This window comes from Eutrigla gurnardus, assembly GCF_963514095.1.
Source record: "Eutrigla gurnardus genome assembly, chromosome: 16".
Classification (NCBI taxonomy): Eukaryota; Metazoa; Chordata; class Actinopteri; order Perciformes; family Triglidae; genus Eutrigla; species Eutrigla gurnardus.
Genome location: NC_139927.1, coordinates 2,213,838 through 2,231,753, shown reverse-complemented (window position 1 = coordinate 2,231,753; position 17,916 = coordinate 2,213,838). Strand labels below are relative to the sequence as shown.

At 45.8% G+C, this 17,916-nt stretch overlaps 1 protein-coding gene across 3 annotated transcripts; it reads left to right on the top strand.

Annotated features, from left to right (window-relative positions):
* Window positions 1–763: 763 nt before the first annotated feature.
* On the top strand, window positions 764–10,864 carry ankef1a (ankyrin repeat and EF-hand domain containing 1a). Of its 3 annotated transcripts, none has more exons than XM_084031294.1 (11): window positions 764–843; window positions 2,043–2,245; window positions 2,377–2,538; window positions 3,526–3,725; window positions 3,831–3,980; window positions 4,909–5,032; window positions 5,117–5,939; window positions 6,280–6,506; window positions 6,652–6,800; window positions 9,059–9,217; window positions 10,428–10,864. In XM_084031294.1, exons 2-11 carry the CDS (start codon window positions 2,059–2,061, stop codon window positions 10,581–10,583), a joined length of 2,337 nt encoding a protein of 778 aa, XP_083887420.1. In that variant the 5' UTR covers window positions 764–843; window positions 2,043–2,058; the 3' UTR covers window positions 10,584–10,864. The 3 variants fall into 3 exon arrangements, with proteins under 3 accessions (XP_083887420.1, XP_083887422.1, XP_083887421.1); XM_084031296.1 differs by having other exon boundaries at window positions 10,378–10,600; XM_084031295.1 differs by having other exon boundaries at window positions 773–843; window positions 2,040–2,245.
* Window positions 10,865–17,916: the final 7,052 nt, after the last annotated feature.

The following is a 17,916-nucleotide window of genomic DNA, read 5'->3' as shown; positions in this document are numbered from 1 at the left end:
ACTGTCCTCTTTCTTTATGAATGCCTTCCATGCAAGTGTTCATGTTCAGGGCTCAAACGTCTGGGAGACGGTGGGATCGGATCATCACTCACCAGCAGGTCTCTTTATAAACAAGTCATCCCAGTGTAAAGGGATCCGTGGCGTTCAAGGGAGGATGCACTATAAGACGTAGATGTAGCCGCTTTAACATTTAATAGCCAGCTCCATATCAGTGATTCAAGATATCCAGAGTCCTTCTTCAGAGGAGACGAGTCCTCGACGTTGTTGTCTCTCGTGTGAGTCAAATTCAAATAACCACAATTGCATTTTTCAAGATTTAGAATGAACATTGTGGATGTCTGCCTCATTAGTAAAAATACAATACAATAGTGTGTGTGTGTATATATATATACACACAGGTGTATATATACTGTGTGTATATATATATATACACACAGTGCTCTACTAAGTATTTGTACTTCGTTACTTCCCACCTGTGAGTAAAACAGCATAGTTACACTTCGGGAGGCCGTGTGTACATCTTTCCTCGCCGCGGTCGTATTCGGATCCTCAGGTCTCGTATTACCGAGCTCATCGGCAGCACCTGAACGCAGCATCGCACAGCACACACACACACACACACGCTCGCGCTCGCCGACCTTCCCGGGATTCCCGTTGCCATGGAGCCGAGTGTGTTTCTGTGCTCCGGCGAAGTGAAAGGTTGAGCTTTAAAAGAGTGAGGAGGAGGAGGAGGAGGACAACAAGGAGGACAACAAGGAGGACAACAAGGAGGACAACAAGGAGGACAACAAGGAGGAGGAGAACAAGGAGGAGGAGGAAGCGCGGACCGTCGTCTCCGTCCAGGTGAGTTGATCCCTGTCCGGGTTCCCACCACGGTGAGCGGTACCTGAAACCTAGCCTAGACCTAGCTTGAAGTTAGCTTGAAGTGAGCTTGAAGTGAGCTTGAAGTGAGCTTGAAGTGAGCTTGAAGTGAGCTTGAAGTTAGCTTGAAGTGAGCGGAATGATGACCGGAGGTTTTGTGTCTCCCTGTCCGTTAGTTTCCGTTAGTCCGCTTAATGCAGCGTTAACGGGCGCGTTAGTCGGTACGCTTGAATTGTTTTTAATTAAAGTAACGTAACGGGTCAGAAAAGTGAACAAGTATTAACATAAAGTTGGGTCATCATCGAGCTCAGAGGAACTAGTGCCACCAAGAGGTGCTTTGGAGTACTGCAGGGGGCACGATTTAAAAAACAACATCCTAATCAGAGGTCCTAAATAATATTATTATTATATAATTATATTACTAAAAAATGCAATAATAATGTAAATAAGCCACATTTTATATCAAATTATTATTTTGTTTTGTTGCCATGACTTTAGCGATTATTAAGACTTGAATTGTTGCATTTATGATTTTCAGTTACAAGGTAGTAGAAGGTTCACTGGAGGTATTAAAAGAAAATACAGAGGGGGGTAAATCCATATCTATATCTATAGCGAATTAGCACATTTAACAGGAAAAAAAATCCCAAATTATAGACATCATATTTTTCAAGTTAATTTATGACTTTATGATCTGACAAAATTGTTTTTTTTTTTTTTCTGATTTACTATCACTAACACTTAACATTTTACACACTTAAAATTCATGGTTATTCTTTAATCTCAGAGAATAAATTTACCTCTTTAATCTTGGAGTTTTTTTAATATTCCCACATAGCTCTGTATTTATAAATATTGTATTATATTCTTTTTTATCTTTTTTTGTAATATACTGTCGTAGTTTGAGAAACTGTGTTGGGCTGATATTAAAACCTCCGACCCCGGATATCTTTCACAGCAACATGACGTAGCAGCGTGAACACGGGTGGACCCACTAATAAGTAAAGATGCTCCAGTTTATTGTGTCACAGTCATGCACAACACAGAGCTCAGCTAAATGGAATGGGGCCGTGTTTGATGTTAGTAATTACACCTGCTGTGTGTTTACCTGACAGGGGACTACTGCTGGTCGTCAGCATGCTGCATGTTTGTCTCCTGTTCTTTCTTTTCTGTCCCAGCAGCCCTTGCAACTCCACGATGAGCAGCAGAGCAGAAGGTCGCCTGCAGCTGCTGCAGATCTACCGCCTGCTGCAGTTCGTCCACAAAGCAGACACGCTGCAGATCGAGAAGATGGTGAAACTCGGGGTGGAGAACCTCGTCAACCTCACGGAGCCACGCGACGGCACCGGGGCGCTCCACGTGGCGGTCTCGGCGAACAATCAGGGTGACGGGCCTCGTCTTCACACCGTCACATTAAACACAGGCTGCATTGGGACTAGACCGTCCATATTGTTTGTGAGACAACGAAGCCCAGAACGTCCTGACTGTTTGTGTCCTCGTCCCGACCCCCTACAGACTTGGTGGGCTTCCTTCTGGCCCAGGGAGCTCACCCCGACGTCCAGGACAAGAAGGGCCTCACCCCGGCAATGTTGGCTGCTGAGCTGGGCAACGACGGCATCCTGGCCCTGCTGGCCCAGAGCCAGGCCGACCTGAGACTCCAGGACGCCGAGGGCAAAGGTGAGCTCAGCTGTCTGCCCCTGGAGGCGGGGCAGATGGTGATGGGGTAGTAGTGCATCTGTGTGATAGATATAAAGGACTGTGTGGAGCATTAATACGGATGTTTTATAGTGTGTAATCCTCCACGTTGTCAGGGCAGATACTGATTATTATTCATCTAGGGGAGCAATAACTGATATTTGTCTGTCCATTAGAATATCACAAACTCTCTCGTGATGAGAGAGAGACTGAATACATGCCTCTGTATTATGTATGCACTGTATGTGTGTGCACGATTGTGTGTTCATCTAATTACAGGTCAACCTCTCATGGTGATCCTCCATGTGTGAGCCCTGCTGAGTAACCTGACCCCCCCTGTAGTCCTCAGTGTTATAAAGCACCACTTAAAACTCTGTAAACACACGTGTGGACTAAATTAAAACGGCCTTGTTAGGATCATTGTAGGTAAAAAGACATATAATAACGTTAACATAATATACGTCTGCAGCAGCATTTATAAACAGCGGGATTTATTCAACTATAATATAACGTCGAGCGGCAGAAAAGAGAGGAGGAGGGGGTAACGCTAGAGATGAAACTATAGCAAATTAGCACATTTAAGAGAAAGAAATGATGAGAAACAAAATGGAAATAATTCTCAAAGTAGTTTTATAATTTCTTAAATGTGTGAGTTTTCTTTTTCATAGATTTGCTTCATCAATCTCTAAATATTTTGAGTATTTCTAGTTAATTTATGACTTTACGATCTGAAAAATTCATTAATTATCACTATAATGTTGTAAATTTGACACTTAAATCTCAGAGATTCTTCCTCTTTAGCACGTTTCGCAGCACAGACGTGATGCGTTGCTATGGTTACTCAGCTACCAGGACACCACGGCACAAACCCGCTTTGATGATGTCGATATTGTTTTTGTTGAGATGCATTTTAAAAGCTGACTGAAATCAGACATCCAGGACGTCCCACGTGTTGCTGCGCCCCCTCAGGTGTGCTGTTCTACTGCATCTACCCCACCAAGCGCCACTCCCGCTGCCTGCAGGTGGCGCTGAAGAGCCAGGCAGACGTCAACAACGTGTCGGCTCAGGGCACTCACGTCTTCCAGTCCATGTGTGAAGAAGCGTGCGAGTGCACCGCCATGTGTCTCCTCCTGCTGGGGGGAGGGGCCGACCCCAACGCAACTAATCAGGTGACACGTCAGACTTACACTGAGGCATTATGGGAAGTGAGGCGATGGCGTGGAGTGTGTTGGTGATCAGCTGAGATTCATGCGGACTCCTCATCTCTCCCACAGCAAACCGGCGTCACAGCGTTGATGGCGGCAGCCAAGGCGGGCTCCCTGCAGCTCGCTAGAGCCATTCTCCAGGACGCAGGAAACGCCAACGCCATGGACCACAAACGCCTCACAGCAGTGCACTACGCCGCCATGGGGGGCTTCTTTGAGGTGCAGTATAGCTCATCCAATGGCACTATGAAATGGGTGACTGGTCCTATATTTAACAAGTAATAATATATGAAACGGAAGACAGGGCTCATACGGGTGCTGGAAGTCCTTGAAAACACTTGAATTTTAGTGCGGTGTTTTCAAGGTTTGAAACGTGCTTGGATTTAAAAAAAAGTGCTTTAAATGGGTTGATCTGATGGGTTTTTGTGTGATGTTTGGTGGTGTTTGGTGGTGTTTGGTGGGGTTTGGTGGTGTTTGGTGGTGTTTGGTGGTGTTTGGTGGTGTTTGGTGGGGTTTGGTGGTGTTTGGTGGTGTTTGGTGGGGTTTGGTGGTGTTTGGTGGTGTTTGGTGGTGTTTGGTGATGTTTGGTGGTGTTTGGTGGGGTTTGGTGATGTTTGGTGGTGTTTGGTGATGTTTGGTGGTGTTTGGTGATGTTTGTTGGTGTTTGGTGATGTTTGGTGATGTTTGGTGGTGTTTGGTGATGTTTGGTGGTGTTTGGTGGTGTTTGGTGATGTTTGGTGGTGTTTGGTGATGTTTGGTGGTGTTTGGTGGTGTTTGGTGATGTTTGGTGGTGTTTGGTGGGGTTTGGTGATGTTTGGTGATGTTTGGTGGTGTTTGGTGGTGTTTGGTGGTGTTTGGTGATGTTTGGTGGTGTTTGGTGGGGTTTGGTGATGTTTGGTGGTGTTTGGTGATGTTTGGTGATGTTTGGTGGTGTTTGTTGGTGTTTGGTGATGTTTGGTGATGTTTGGTGGGGTTTGGTGGGGTTTGGTGATGTTTGGTGATGTTTGGTGATGTTTGGTGGTGTTTGGTGGTGTTTGGTGATGTTTGGTGGTGTTTTATGATGTTTGGTGATGTTTGGTGGTGTTTGGTGGGGTTGGTGGTGTTTGGTGGGGTTTGGTGATGTTTGGTGGTGTTTGGTGCCTCCCAGGTGCTCCAGGTGCTGTCTGCGTACTCGGCTGACATGGGCGTGATCGACCTGGAGGACTGTTCACCGCTGCACTACGCCGCTGCCTCGGGCAACGCTAACTGCTGCAGGTTCCTGGTCCAGAGAGGTGAGAGGCCAACACACCTCGCAAAGCATCACACTTTCTACTGAGCACCATCATTATGTTGAGAAAGCTGTGATCTTTGTTCAGGTTGTAATCCCAAACTGAAGAACCGGGACGGTTCGCTGCCTCGCCAGATTGCCAAAGACGCCGGTCACAAAACGGCTGCCAAGCAGCTCAGGAAAGCTGAGCAGCAGCAGCGGAAAGGCAACGAATCCAGCGGCGCCGACCTCACGTCCGACCTCTGGGCCCTGACCCTCCACGACTGGTCTCACGAGCACGAGGCTGAACTACGGGAAGCCTTCGGGGACAGATCCAACACCGTGAGTGCCGAGATGTTCGTCTCCGTGTTAGAAGGCCTGGAAGCTCCCGCTGAACTGGACCAGCTCCATGAAGTGGTCTCAGCCCACAACAAGGGAAGAGAGGGGGGCGTCAGCGTCAACGACTTCATCAGAGGCATCAAGTACGTCCAGAAGGCCTTCCTCCTCTCCTCGTATGTGCCGAAGACGAAGAAGGGGGCCAAGCGGGCGAAGGGAGCGAAGAAGAAGGGTAAGTTTGTCCTCCCCATGCCCATCTGTACCCGCCCCCCCGACCTGATGCCCCGCAGACCAGACGGGGGCCCGCCACGCTTCATGATCCAGACTTACTACAACGGCTCGGACATCCGGCGGTTCGACCGCCACCACCCGCCAGAACATCCCATCATGAACGACTCGGGCTGGTACATGGAGAGGCCCGAGGAGGTCTACGTCAACGTCAACCACTGTGTGAGGAGCGGGGAACTGCAGTCTCTGGACCTGGCCCTCAGCCAGGGGGTCCCTGTGGATGTCCAAGACCAGTTCTACAAGACCCCGCTGATGGTGGCGTGCTCCAGCGGCGACTACGTGGTGGCTCAGTACCTCCTCCAGCGGGGGTGAGAAGGGCCGCTTTTCCTTTGGGGGGTTTAAAGTAGCTGTAATCAATATTGTCATAGCGAGTGACAACGTGAAGACAATTGTTCCTTGGTAGTGGTGAACTTCCAGAGAGTCATCATGTGACTAAAGTCAAGAGGGAAATGACATTTTAAAAGGTCTACTTTATCAAAATGTCATGATTGAGAATCCTGATAATCATCAAAATATCCTCAAAACTCTTAAAGTTGTTCTAAAACCGGAATCATTTAGTTTCAGTTAAAAAAATGGGACTCTGGCTAATGTCACCACGGTAACGCGGCTCTTCCTGACAGGGACTCTTTCTTGTCGCCATGGTAACAGGGCGGACGTGGAGGTGCGTGACCAGTTCCTGTGGACGCCGCTCCACCACGCGGCCCACGCCGGCCAGGTGGAGCTCATGGAGCTCTTGCTGGAGGCGGGGGCCGCCGTGGACGCCCGGACCCTCAGTGGAGCCACGCCCCTCATGAGGGCCATCCAGAGCTCTCGACCCTCCTGTGTGGACCTCCTCATCAAGGCGGGGGCCAGCGTCCAGGCAGAGAACAAGAACGGTTTGTCATTTAAAATACTGATGTTTGAATGTGTTCCATTTAGAACAGATGAATAGGAACACGAGGAACTGACTCATTTTAAAGTGCAGACTGAATTCATAGTAAATACGCCACCTTCAGTCCTGTTATTGTTATTGTTATTCAGAACAAACCTGCCTCGACATCGCCAAAGCGTTCGCAGACTCGCGGGTCATTGAGCTGGTCCAGGACAAGATGGACACGCTGCCCAAACCAAAGGAGCCGGCGAAGGGAAAGGGGGGCCAAGCTCAGAGACCTAAACCTGCTCCAGGACAGGTACCCGAGTGACTCCATTAAAGCTCGTTCACCCGTCTGCTGCCAACTCTTCCTGTTTCTGACTGTTCACACCTTTTTATTTACTTTATTGTATATTTACTCTTCCTGCCGACATGTTACAACTAACATCTCCACCTTCATCTCCTCACATTCACAAAACAGGCTCCTTACCTTAGTTTTCATGCATTTCATTATTAATATGACATGAGGTTCAGTTAGTCTTGTAATGAAACAGCCGGTAGAAATGTCCTTCATAGGAATACTTGTACTTTCTACTTTGAGTACATTTCAGTCCGTTTACACTTGTACTTAGAGTGTAATGAGTACAATGTAAGAGAACAACATCACTCCAATACTCCTCTTTTGTTTTTCCTCCTGATGTCCAAAAATATATTCATTAATAAATCCTTCAGTGTCTAACGTAAAGTAAATAAACGGATATCCCACCTTCACATGTACACGGATAATGATATACATCTCTACCTGCAAATAATAAGTAAATAGTATTTAATGATAACTCAGTAAATAATAGCAGTTAATAAATGATAATGCTTACTTATGCATTGTCCTGTGTATAACTATATACACATACACATCAAAAGGTAGAAAATAATAGAAAAAAAGGGGATAATAATAAAAAATAATAATAACAATAATAATAATAAATACAATAGAATAAATAAAAACAAATCTAATAGAAAAAATTGGAGAGGAGGGGATAGAATGAGTTGTACCAGAGTATTTTGGAACATCAGTATGTGTACTTGGACTGCAGGACGTGTGGACTTGTTGAAGTTCAGCCTGCAGGTGTTCTTCCACCTCATCTCTTCACTACAGCGTCTTCTTTCAGCCTGAGAAACTAAAACCTGAAACCAAACCTGATTACTGCGAGCAGCAACTTGTAAGCAAATGAGGGCAGGTGTGTCGCGTTACAGCAGAACGCTGCGAGCACGTTTCCTCTAACCGGCTCAGATCTGTCCGGATGCATGGATTTGTCATCAGGACTCTGGAGGGCAGCAGCTAGTGATGAAACACAAATACAGTATTCATCATTTAAATATTGCTGCAAGCAGCAATTCTGGGGGGCAATAAAGAAGTCCATCGCAGAATAAAATGCACACAGGTCCAATATGGAGCGTTTCCAGGGTTTAATAACTCTAATCATACGCTGTAATATGGAAACCCGACGTTGGAAGTTTATCCAATATTCACTCATGATGGTCGACCTATGAGTCAGCTGATCACCCGGCTGTATATCTCTACGGTCGACTGTGCAGCTGGTCTGGGTGTGTTATTGATGAGCCTGCATGTCCCGGAGGGACCGCCATGTTTGATTCACAAATCACTTCAGCAGGAGAAAAACACCTTTGAGCAGAGCCGTTCCTTACCAAGTGGACTATGCATAGGCTCCCCACAGCCACTAGGGGGCCCCAAGCTGCACTTTCTTTCTGTCTTTCTTTCCATCTGATAGGTATGATGGGATGACTGACAAAGGTACCTCATTGTTTCTACCTTATATTGTTATTTTCTGTAGTTTAATTTGATCAGGTGGACTTGAGAGGTTTCATTTGAGATTCAGAGGTTTTCACATTTTTTTCATGCAGACTTGTATCGTGTATTTATTATATCTGTATGTGCATGAGAAAGTGAAGGGTTTTACATTCATAGTTTTATTTATATCAGACAGGTTCAAAAGACAAAACAATCATCTTCATCAGAAATGAGGAAGGTGAATGTAAAGCAATCTGATGGGGTGATCATTATTATTATTATTATTATTATTAATATTATGTAATGAATGCATTGAAGGTGTGGTATTAGTATGAATAGGGGTCGGACCAGACTCCTTTTCCAACATTTATTTAAACATGTATTTGTTTTCCGTTATTATGGGCTATCTTGTTTTTGTTGTTTAAAACCTATTTTATTGAATTTTTTTATTAAATATTTGAAATGAAGTTTATTCTATTCTATCCTATACATTATTTTATTTTTTAGAGGGATGGAGAGACTTTAGCTGTCTGAAGTAAAACAAAACAAATGTTTTATTTGTTGAATAATCTGTGTGTGAAATAGCTTAATGATCAGCCGATCAATATTTATCGCCTCTCGGGTTTCATCTCGGTTTTATTTCTGTTATTTTATTTTTGTTAGTTTATTCTGTGTCGGTGCAGCTAAGGTGACTCTGACCCTTCATGACCTTTGACCTGTCCTAACTCCACATGAGTACTTTCAGTAACATCTTGGCGAATCATCAGGGTGCTGTAGCAGAGACTGCCACTGCCAAGAAGGCTCCGCCTCCTCAGAGCAGGAAGACTCCGCCCCCTCAGAGGGACCTGGAGAGCGTCATCCTGCAGAACGCCAGGATCTCTACGGGCCAAACCAACGACCACGACATCACCTTCACGCCAAAAACGGTAGGTCGCCTCCAAAGACTCTCCAGCATCTGTTTCCTGTCGTATTACAACGAAGTCTCCAACCTTTTCAGTCCGCCTCATTAGTCTTCATGATCTGCTGCTTCATGGACTCAAAGTCACTGTTGGATTACTGGTGTGAGCCAAACTATTCAAACATCTTGGAAGTCCTTGAAAACACTTGAATTGTGTGTGGTGTTTCCAAGGTTTGAAAAGTGCTTGGATTTAGACTAAAGGTCTTGAAATGTGTGTTCTATGTGATGACATCTATGATAGAACAGAGAAAAGAAGGGCTGCACGGTGGTGTAGTGGGTCCCGGGTTCGATTCCGGGTTCTCTCCGGGTTCCTCCCACAGTCCAAAGACATGCAGGATGGGGATAGGTTCATTGGTGACTCTAAATGTCCCGTAGGTGTGAATGTGAGTGTGAGTGGTTGTCTGTCTCTACATGTCGGTCCTGATAGGTGGTTACCTGTCCAGGTGAAGCCTGTCTTCGCCCAATGACAGCTGGGATCGGCTCCAGCCCCCCCGCGACCCTGAATACAGGATAAGCGGTAGAAAATGGATGGATGGATGGAGAAAAGAAGATCTCCATATCTGAGGGACTCAAAACAGCATTTCCTGACATTTCTTTATGAAAAATGACTTTTGATGATGAACAGATGATGAAAATAGTTGGTGATTATATTTCTGTGGATCTGTTAGTGGAATTAGTTTTCCTTTCATTTGTGGTCCTTCTGTAAAAAGCTGTCTCCAAACATCATGTTGGTTGTTTAGAGGACAATAACATCTCATTTAATGTGATGAACAAGTGACATAATAAGTAGACTGAATACTGACCATTGGATTGATACAAAGATGGAGTTTACCACAGCTGGAAGGGGCTGGAAAAGCATGGAAATGCTTGGAAAGTGCTTGAATTTGACTGGAGAAGGTGGAGGCCCTGTGTGTGGTAACATCAACAACTCGTCTTCATCCCTGGTTTCAGGTGTAAATGTGGTTAAAGTTCCATTCAGCGTCGCCATGGAAACGAACACACATTTGGCCCCAGGAGCCTGAAAGTAAGCAGATCTCCACCCGGCTGCTGTGTAGACTCTCATGTTATTGACACCAACGAAGAGTTTCTAACCTGCTCACCTTGTTACTCCGTCCATCAGTCCATCAGGTCAGGACTTCCCCAACGTACTGCATAATGAACGCTGTCTCTGGTCTCAGGTCTGGGGGAAGCCGCCGACCACCAGCCAGCTGAGGTCAGCGGTGGACAGACGGAGGCAGGTCTCGTCCCTGGAGCTGGACTTTGACGACTTCATGACGCCTTTCAGCCACAACATCCAGAGGAAACCGCTGGAGCCGGCAAAGACCCCCGACTAGACCCCGAGGAGGGTAGGCAGCAAGAGACACTCAGACATCTGTCAGCTGAGCTGGACGGACAATAGTAATAACTATTATTGATAACAATAATAATATGAATAGTAGTTACACTGGATTCACCGATTCTATTTTCACTACAGCTGCAACATAGTTGGACATCGTGTCACTGAACCTTTATTAGACCAACACATGAATAATTTCATCACGCTAACTGAACAAAATGTCCCTTTGTTAATAATCACAGGACCAATAATAACAATGTAAATACTCACTTAAAAATAAAGACATTTCTTAGTATGAACAAAATCTTCCAGTTTATTCACTCTATATATATATATAAGGTCCGAGCCATCAACATGTACGCACTACCAGTCATCAGATCCCCCGCTGGTATCATAAGCTGGCCAAAGGAGGAGCTAGAAGCCACAGATATCAGGACTAGAAAGCTCCTCACCATGCACGGAGGGCTCCACCCCAAGTCCAGCACCCTGAGGCTATACACTAAGCGGAAAGAAGGAGGCCGAGGGCTAGTGAGCATCAAGGCCACGGTCCAGGATGAAACATCGAAAATTCGAGATTACATCGAAAAAATGGCCCCGAAGGATGGACTGCTAAGTGAATGTCTCAGGCAGCAGAACCCTGATGAGAGTGCGGAGGAGGAGGAGCAGACCACCTGGAGGGACAAGCCCCTACATGGCATGTATCACCGTCAGATAGAGGAAGTGGCTGATATCAAGAAATCCTACCAGTGGCTGGCAAATGCAGGACTGACAGACAGCACAGAGGCACTAATCATGGCAGCACAAGAACAGGCCATAAGCACAAGAGCCATAGAGGCCAGGATCTACTAGAGCAGATCAGAACCAAGATGCAGACTGTGCAAAGAAGCCCCTGAGACAGTCCAGCACATAGTAGCAGGGTGTAAGATGCTAGCTGGATCAGTGTACATGGAGAGGCACAACCAAGTGGCTGGGATAGTACACAGGAACATCTGCAACCAGTATGGAATAGAAGTACCCAAATCCCAATGGGCCATACCACAGAAGGTGACTGAGAACAACAGGGCCAAGGTTCTGTGGGACTTCAGCTTCCAGACTGACAAACAGCTCCTGGCTAACCAACCGGACATAGTGGTGGTGGACAAAGAGCAGAAGACAGTGGTGGTGATAAATGTGGCGATCCCAGCTGACGCCAACATCAGGAAGAAGGAACACGAGAAAATTGAGAAGTACCAAGGGTTGAAAGAGCAGCTGGAACAGATGTGGAAGGTCAAGCTAGCGTGGTCCCCGTGGTAGTGGGGGCACTCGGGGCAGTAACCCCCAAACTGGGAGAGTGGCTCCAACAGATCCCAGGAACAACATCTGAAGCCTCAGTCCAGAAGAGTGCAGTCCTAGGAATCGCCAAGATACTGCGCAGAACCCTCAAACTCCCAGGCCTCTGGTAGAGGACCCGAGCTTGAGGATGACACAGATACCACCCCACCAGGGGTGAGAAGGAGGTTTTTATATATATATATATATATATATATATATATATATATATATATATATATATATATATATATATATGCAGTGAGACACGTAGGATCTGCTCACTTTGTCTTTCTTTCTGGAACATTCTTCTTCAGAGAGTGTGAAACTTATTCTGCAGTCACACAAAAGCCACGTCTACAAGTCTTTACTGCAGCCAGAGACTCATTAATGCATCGATCTCACTACTGCAAAACATCAATTACTGCTCTGCTGCCACGGTGCAGTTCCACGCTGAAGCCAGCGCATGGCGCTGTTCGGCAGGGCTGGCATCCCGGGGGGGGGGGGGGGGGGTTGTTTATGAGAGGAGAGACAACTTGGAGGGAGCAAAATGGCAGCCATGTGTATTTACTGTACCGATGTCGGACGGCGTCCCACACGCATGCATATATATATATATATATAGGTAGATATAGTATGAACTCACATGAACGGCTTCAGAGCAGCTGATTGGAGCGTCGTATCTTAGTTGTTGATGATCCATCAGAAGAAAATACACGCTTCTCCATGTTAGACTTCACATTCCCTCCACCACCTCCACCACCTCCATCACCTCCATCACCACCACCATTTACAACCTTTCTAATGCTCGTTTTAGTCATTTAGAACCTTTCTAATGCTAGATTTAGTCATTTAGAACCTTTTTAATGCTCGTTTTAGTCATTTAGAACCTTTGTAATGCTAGATTTAGTCAGTACTGGGTACTTCGGGGTACTGCAGATCGGTATGGATAAAACTACATTCACTATGTTAAAACTGGATGGAACTCTATGTAGTAGTTAAACAAGAGTGACTCGGCATCTCACGTACATTCTTATCTTATTTTTCAAAAACAAAATGACCCAGAGCTGACGTCCAGACTAGAAACGTTCAGCTTTTTAAGGCAACAAGAAGATGGAAATACTAAGTCTGTGTCTACATTGTCGTAGACGGACTGAAGGATTTCACTCTGGTCTACTGTGATCACGTAACCCCACCCAGGCCGAGTGCACATGCTAATAGTGGACGTACATTTTATATATTCTTATATTTTCAAGCGTTTTCCTCCCCTCCCCCTCTGCTGAGTATCCATCTGAGCTCAGATCAGCTCATGATGCTGCCAGCAGCACTGCAGTCTCCCAGCTCTGGTCCTGCACCGCTTACTCAGCACTCCAAGCCTTCAGTCCCTAAACAACACACACACATGCAGACACTCACACACACACACACTCGGCGTGCTGGCGGATCCGTCTCATCGATCTAAATTTAGTCTCTGGCTGCTTCATTAACGACTTCCATCCTCGCTGCTGCGTCCGTTTAAACTGAGACCAAGTCAACAGCTTTGCACAGCTTTGATTTATTTATTTATGGAATTGTTCACACATCGTCCACTTCTTATTATCCATGTTTCTAATATTTAGTCTGGTCCAGTCAAACCTGTCAGACCTGAACCTGAAACGCTCTGTAAGGTAGGATTGATGGCTGAGCTGCTGTGTGGGGTCACACAGAGCTCACAGACTTACTTAATAAAGCTGCCATGAGGGTACTACCAGCTAATTCACAGGCCAGCCATGAATCAAAATAATAGTTTCAACTCTGTTATAGACAGATAATACACATGCAGCATTATCCTGCCAGAACATTCATCAAAATACGTTTAAAACTCTTTAAAACGGCACTCGAATGTCTTTACAGGAGTTAAAACTCACTTCACATCTGTTTAAAGTGAACATCCATTTGTTGAAAAACAATCAAATCATCTGGAATAAGATGATCATAAATCACAAGGTTTCTGCTTGAATAATGGATGAATAAATTATAAAAAATATATTTTTGTGTCCTGTATTTTTTAAATCAGCTCTATTTTCCAGGTGTCTGCCACGATAACAAGCTACACAGCTTTTTAATCCCGATAATGGAAATTCACTACGATGAACTTATTTAAGTTTTTTTTTGTTATTGAGAGCCGTCCGATCCATAAACATAACACATGCACGCTTTACATAATCAATCGCACTGAATGTAAAGATTGTAGATTCATATATGATGCTTCCCATGTGACTTGATCCTCAGTGCTTCAGTGTATCCGGTGTTGGTGGTGAAGAGTGTAAACACAGAAGCAGATGTGTAGAAACGAGTAGAGAACAACGTGGCTCTGATCCTGCTTTACTGTCTATTATTGATGAGGGAGTCTTGTTTCACACCAGCATCACCGCTGTATGTAACAGTGTGTGTGTGTGTGTGTGTGTGTGTGTGTGTGTGTGTGTGTTGCAGTGATTCATCATTCATTAGTGCAGACTTGGCAGTGCTTTCCAAGCTATAGATTCCAGTGTGCTGCTGGTCTTGTATGATGAGGATATTGATTTGAATTTCATGGTGAGTCTGATAATGGCTGAACACAGCTGGACGGTGCTGGAAAAACATGGAAATGCACCCCTGGAAATGCTTGGAAAGTGCTTGAATGTGATTTTGGAGAAGGTGTAGGAACCCTGAGAAAAACACAGTTCACCTGAACACCACACAGCCCTGATTATTCATGTTCCTGGTGCTCCGCCTGTGAGCTAAAAATCTGCTGCAGTGGGTGAAGGTTTGCTCCCTGACAGCCGGTGGAGGATGAGCTTCTGCATTGGGGGGGGGGGGGGTCACGAGAGGTCACGGGAGACGACGTCTGCTTGTCAATAGGAGGGTAGAATCATGATGGTGTATACCAGCGAGGGAGAGGGATGTAGAAGGAGAGTGCTGATAAAGGGATGGATTCTGAGGAATAAACTGGCCTGTCATCGCTCTGGGGGGGGGGGGAGATACCAGTCTCCAAATATAGGAGGGGGGAATAGGAGGTTGTTGTTTAGGAAGGAGGAAAAACACCGGGTGTTTTCCAAAGCGGGGGGGGGGCACTGCAGAACCGGAGTCTGTTCTGCTGCAGCCAATCGATGAGGAGAGTCACGGGGAGGAGGGTCGGCCCGGCGGGGTCGGCTTCACCGCAGTGGAGGCTTTCTGCCCCCCCGACTTCACCTTCATAAACCCCCCCTCTCTCCCTCCTCCTGAAGGCCAGACTCTGCTCTCTGATATCTGGCGCCCCGCTGTCCTAGAAACCAATCTGGCAACCTCTCGGTGAATCAAAGTCTGGTGGCCAACGCCGCTCACTTTAACTTATTAGCTGAGTCAGCGTCTGACGAACAGGAACTTTGCACGATTGCATAAAAACATTGTGAGTTTGTCTGCGTTTGGCTGTTTAAAGGGGGTGGGGGGCTGGTGAGGATCCGGATCAGCGCTGGTACTGGCCTAGCTCAACACATCTGGCCAGACGTGATGTTATTATTTAGTTGTAGTCTCATTAATTATGAGAAAAGTGACCTGGTCCACCTTAAAAGATCAGTCCACCTTAAGTGTTGCAGAGTCAGAGCAGCAGGCTGCTGCTAACTTCAGGGGCTAACCTCCTAACTATCAGCCAGCTGACAATGAGACGGGAGTTTACCCACAATGCACTGCAACCGGACAGTCGCTCATGTTACGTGACATTCGCTGTAAGCTAAGAGTCACGTGGCTTTGAGTTAGCCGTTGCTTAGCAAGGTGTGAACATTTTCTGCACCGTGAGGTTACAGATGTTTGACATGGGGGGCAAGCATCAGATTACTGGATTATAGGAGTGGGGTACTAAGGGGTCTAATCCCAGTCTGGGATTACAGCGGGTCTCATCCACGTGGGTCCCTTTGATGATGCCTGATGCTCGCGGTTTCAAATTACCGTTAATCAAAGCCTGGCTCATTCTCTTTACGTGTGTGTGTGTGTGTGTGTGTGTGTTCTGTTTCAGCATGCATGGTTTGAACTACAGAGAGAGGCAGAGAGACACAGACTGTGGATTGGGGAGAGAGAGGGAGAGAGAGAGAGGGAGAGGAGCAGGAAACCAGACCAAACATGGGCACAGGTGACGCACAGAGGATACCCAGTTTCCATAGCAACAGGCAGGTGCAAGACAGTGAGAGCTAATCTCACTTTTTCGATCTGCTGAGGTGAAACATTTGCATGCACATCGTGGCCCAATACACACACACACACACACGTATAGTGGGAAACGCCTGAGACATTGGGAAACGGGGGAGTGAGTTAAAGGGGAAATGGAGCTAGGAGTGGTTGATCTGCACCCTGGGGTGAAATACATGATGAAGAGGGAGACGACGTGGGGGGGGGGGGCGGGGGACAGCGAGGTGAAGAGAGGAAGTAGACAGGAAGGAAGGTTGAGGAGAAGAAATGTTGTGTGTGAAAGTTAATGACACGTTTAAAACAACACCTCACCTCGCTAGATCCACCTTACTAGATCCGCATAGCTAGATCCACCTCACTAGATCCACTCGTCCTCCTGACAGCAGAGCGACACTATTATTCTGTTACAACCCCCCCTCCCACACACACTGGCTGAGCAGCTGTTCTGCGACGTGTCTCAGTGTGATGGTAGATCCATGCTAGCAGATCTGTGGGCTCTACTTCTAGATCCACCTGTCGCTCCTCCACACTCTAAATATGGTCACTTCCTTCAGTGTTTGCAAAACAATCAAAGATGGTGACGACCAAAATGCTGAAGTGGAGGCTACAAAACCGTAGCATTCTGTAGTTACCATAACAAAGACAACAACTTATGTTACTATATTTCATACTGAGCTCATCACACGGCTCACTTGGCATTTCAACCCCAGTCATGCAGCAAGGCCGTCTCAGCTGTTCACACACACACACACACACACACCACACACACACACACATGTACTTCCATACACACGTTTGGGAGATTGAAAGAACGTAGATTTTGAGTTCAGTCGGCAGGAACAGTCCACTTCCTGTGAGCTCGCCAGGAGGGACGTTAGTTCTGGGCCAGTGCACCGTCGCTGCTCCTCTTCTGTTTGTTTCCTCCTCCTCGCCGCTCTGGTACGCTGGTACTCTGGTTACTCTGGTTACTCTGTTACACTAATACTCTGTTACTGTTCCACTGTTACTCTGTTACACTGTTACTGTTCCACTGTTACTCTGTTACACCGTTACTGTGTTACACTGTTACTGCGTTACTCTGTTAAACTGTTAATTTGTTACACTATTACTCTGTTACACTATTATTCTGTTACTCTGTTACACTACTATTCTGTTACTCTGTTACACTACTATTCTGTTACTCTGTTACACTAGGCTACTATTCTTTTACAGTGTTACTCTGTTACACTGTTCATTTGTTACACTATTATTCTGTTACACTATTATTCTGTTACTCTGTTACACTACTATTCTGTTTTACTGTTACTCTGTTACACTACTATTCTATTACACTGTTACTGTTACACTATTATTCTTTTAGAGTGTATACTCTGTTACACTGTTAATTTGTTACACTATTATTCTGTTACACTATTATTCTGTTACTCTGTTACACTACTATTCTGTTTTACTGTTACTCTGTTACACTACTATTCTATTACACTGTTACTGTTACACTATTATTCTTTTAGAGTGTATACTCTGTTACACTGTTAATTTGTTACACTATTATTCTGTTACACTATTACTCTGTTACACTGTTACTGTTACACTATTATTCTGTTACACTATTACTCTGTTACACTAATATTCTGTTACACTGTTACTGTTACTCTGTTACACTATTATTCTGTTACACTATTAACACACATGCCACATGCTACATACCCCACATGTTACATACCACACAACTCCACCAGAACCAGGCGGAGGAGGAGAGGAATCAAAGGGAGTGATGGAGGAGGAGAAACCAGGCCAGTGAGGTGTGGAGCTGCTGTGGATCGATCGTCCCAGCGACGGCCGTC

Bases quoted from the DNA above. Each gene is read 5' to 3' on its own strand.
- ankef1a (XM_084031294.1), top strand. From the start codon at position 2,059: ATGAGCAGCAGAGCAGAAGGTCGCCTGCAGCTGCTGCAGATCTACCGC. The intron at 5,033-5,116 runs GTGAGAGGCCAA...ATCTTTGTTCAG, and splicing joins CAGGTTCCTGGTCCAGAGAG to GTTGTAATCCCAAACTGAAG. The intron at 5,940-6,279 runs GTGAGAAGGGCC...CCATGGTAACAG, and splicing joins CAGTACCTCCTCCAGCGGGG to GGCGGACGTGGAGGTGCGTG.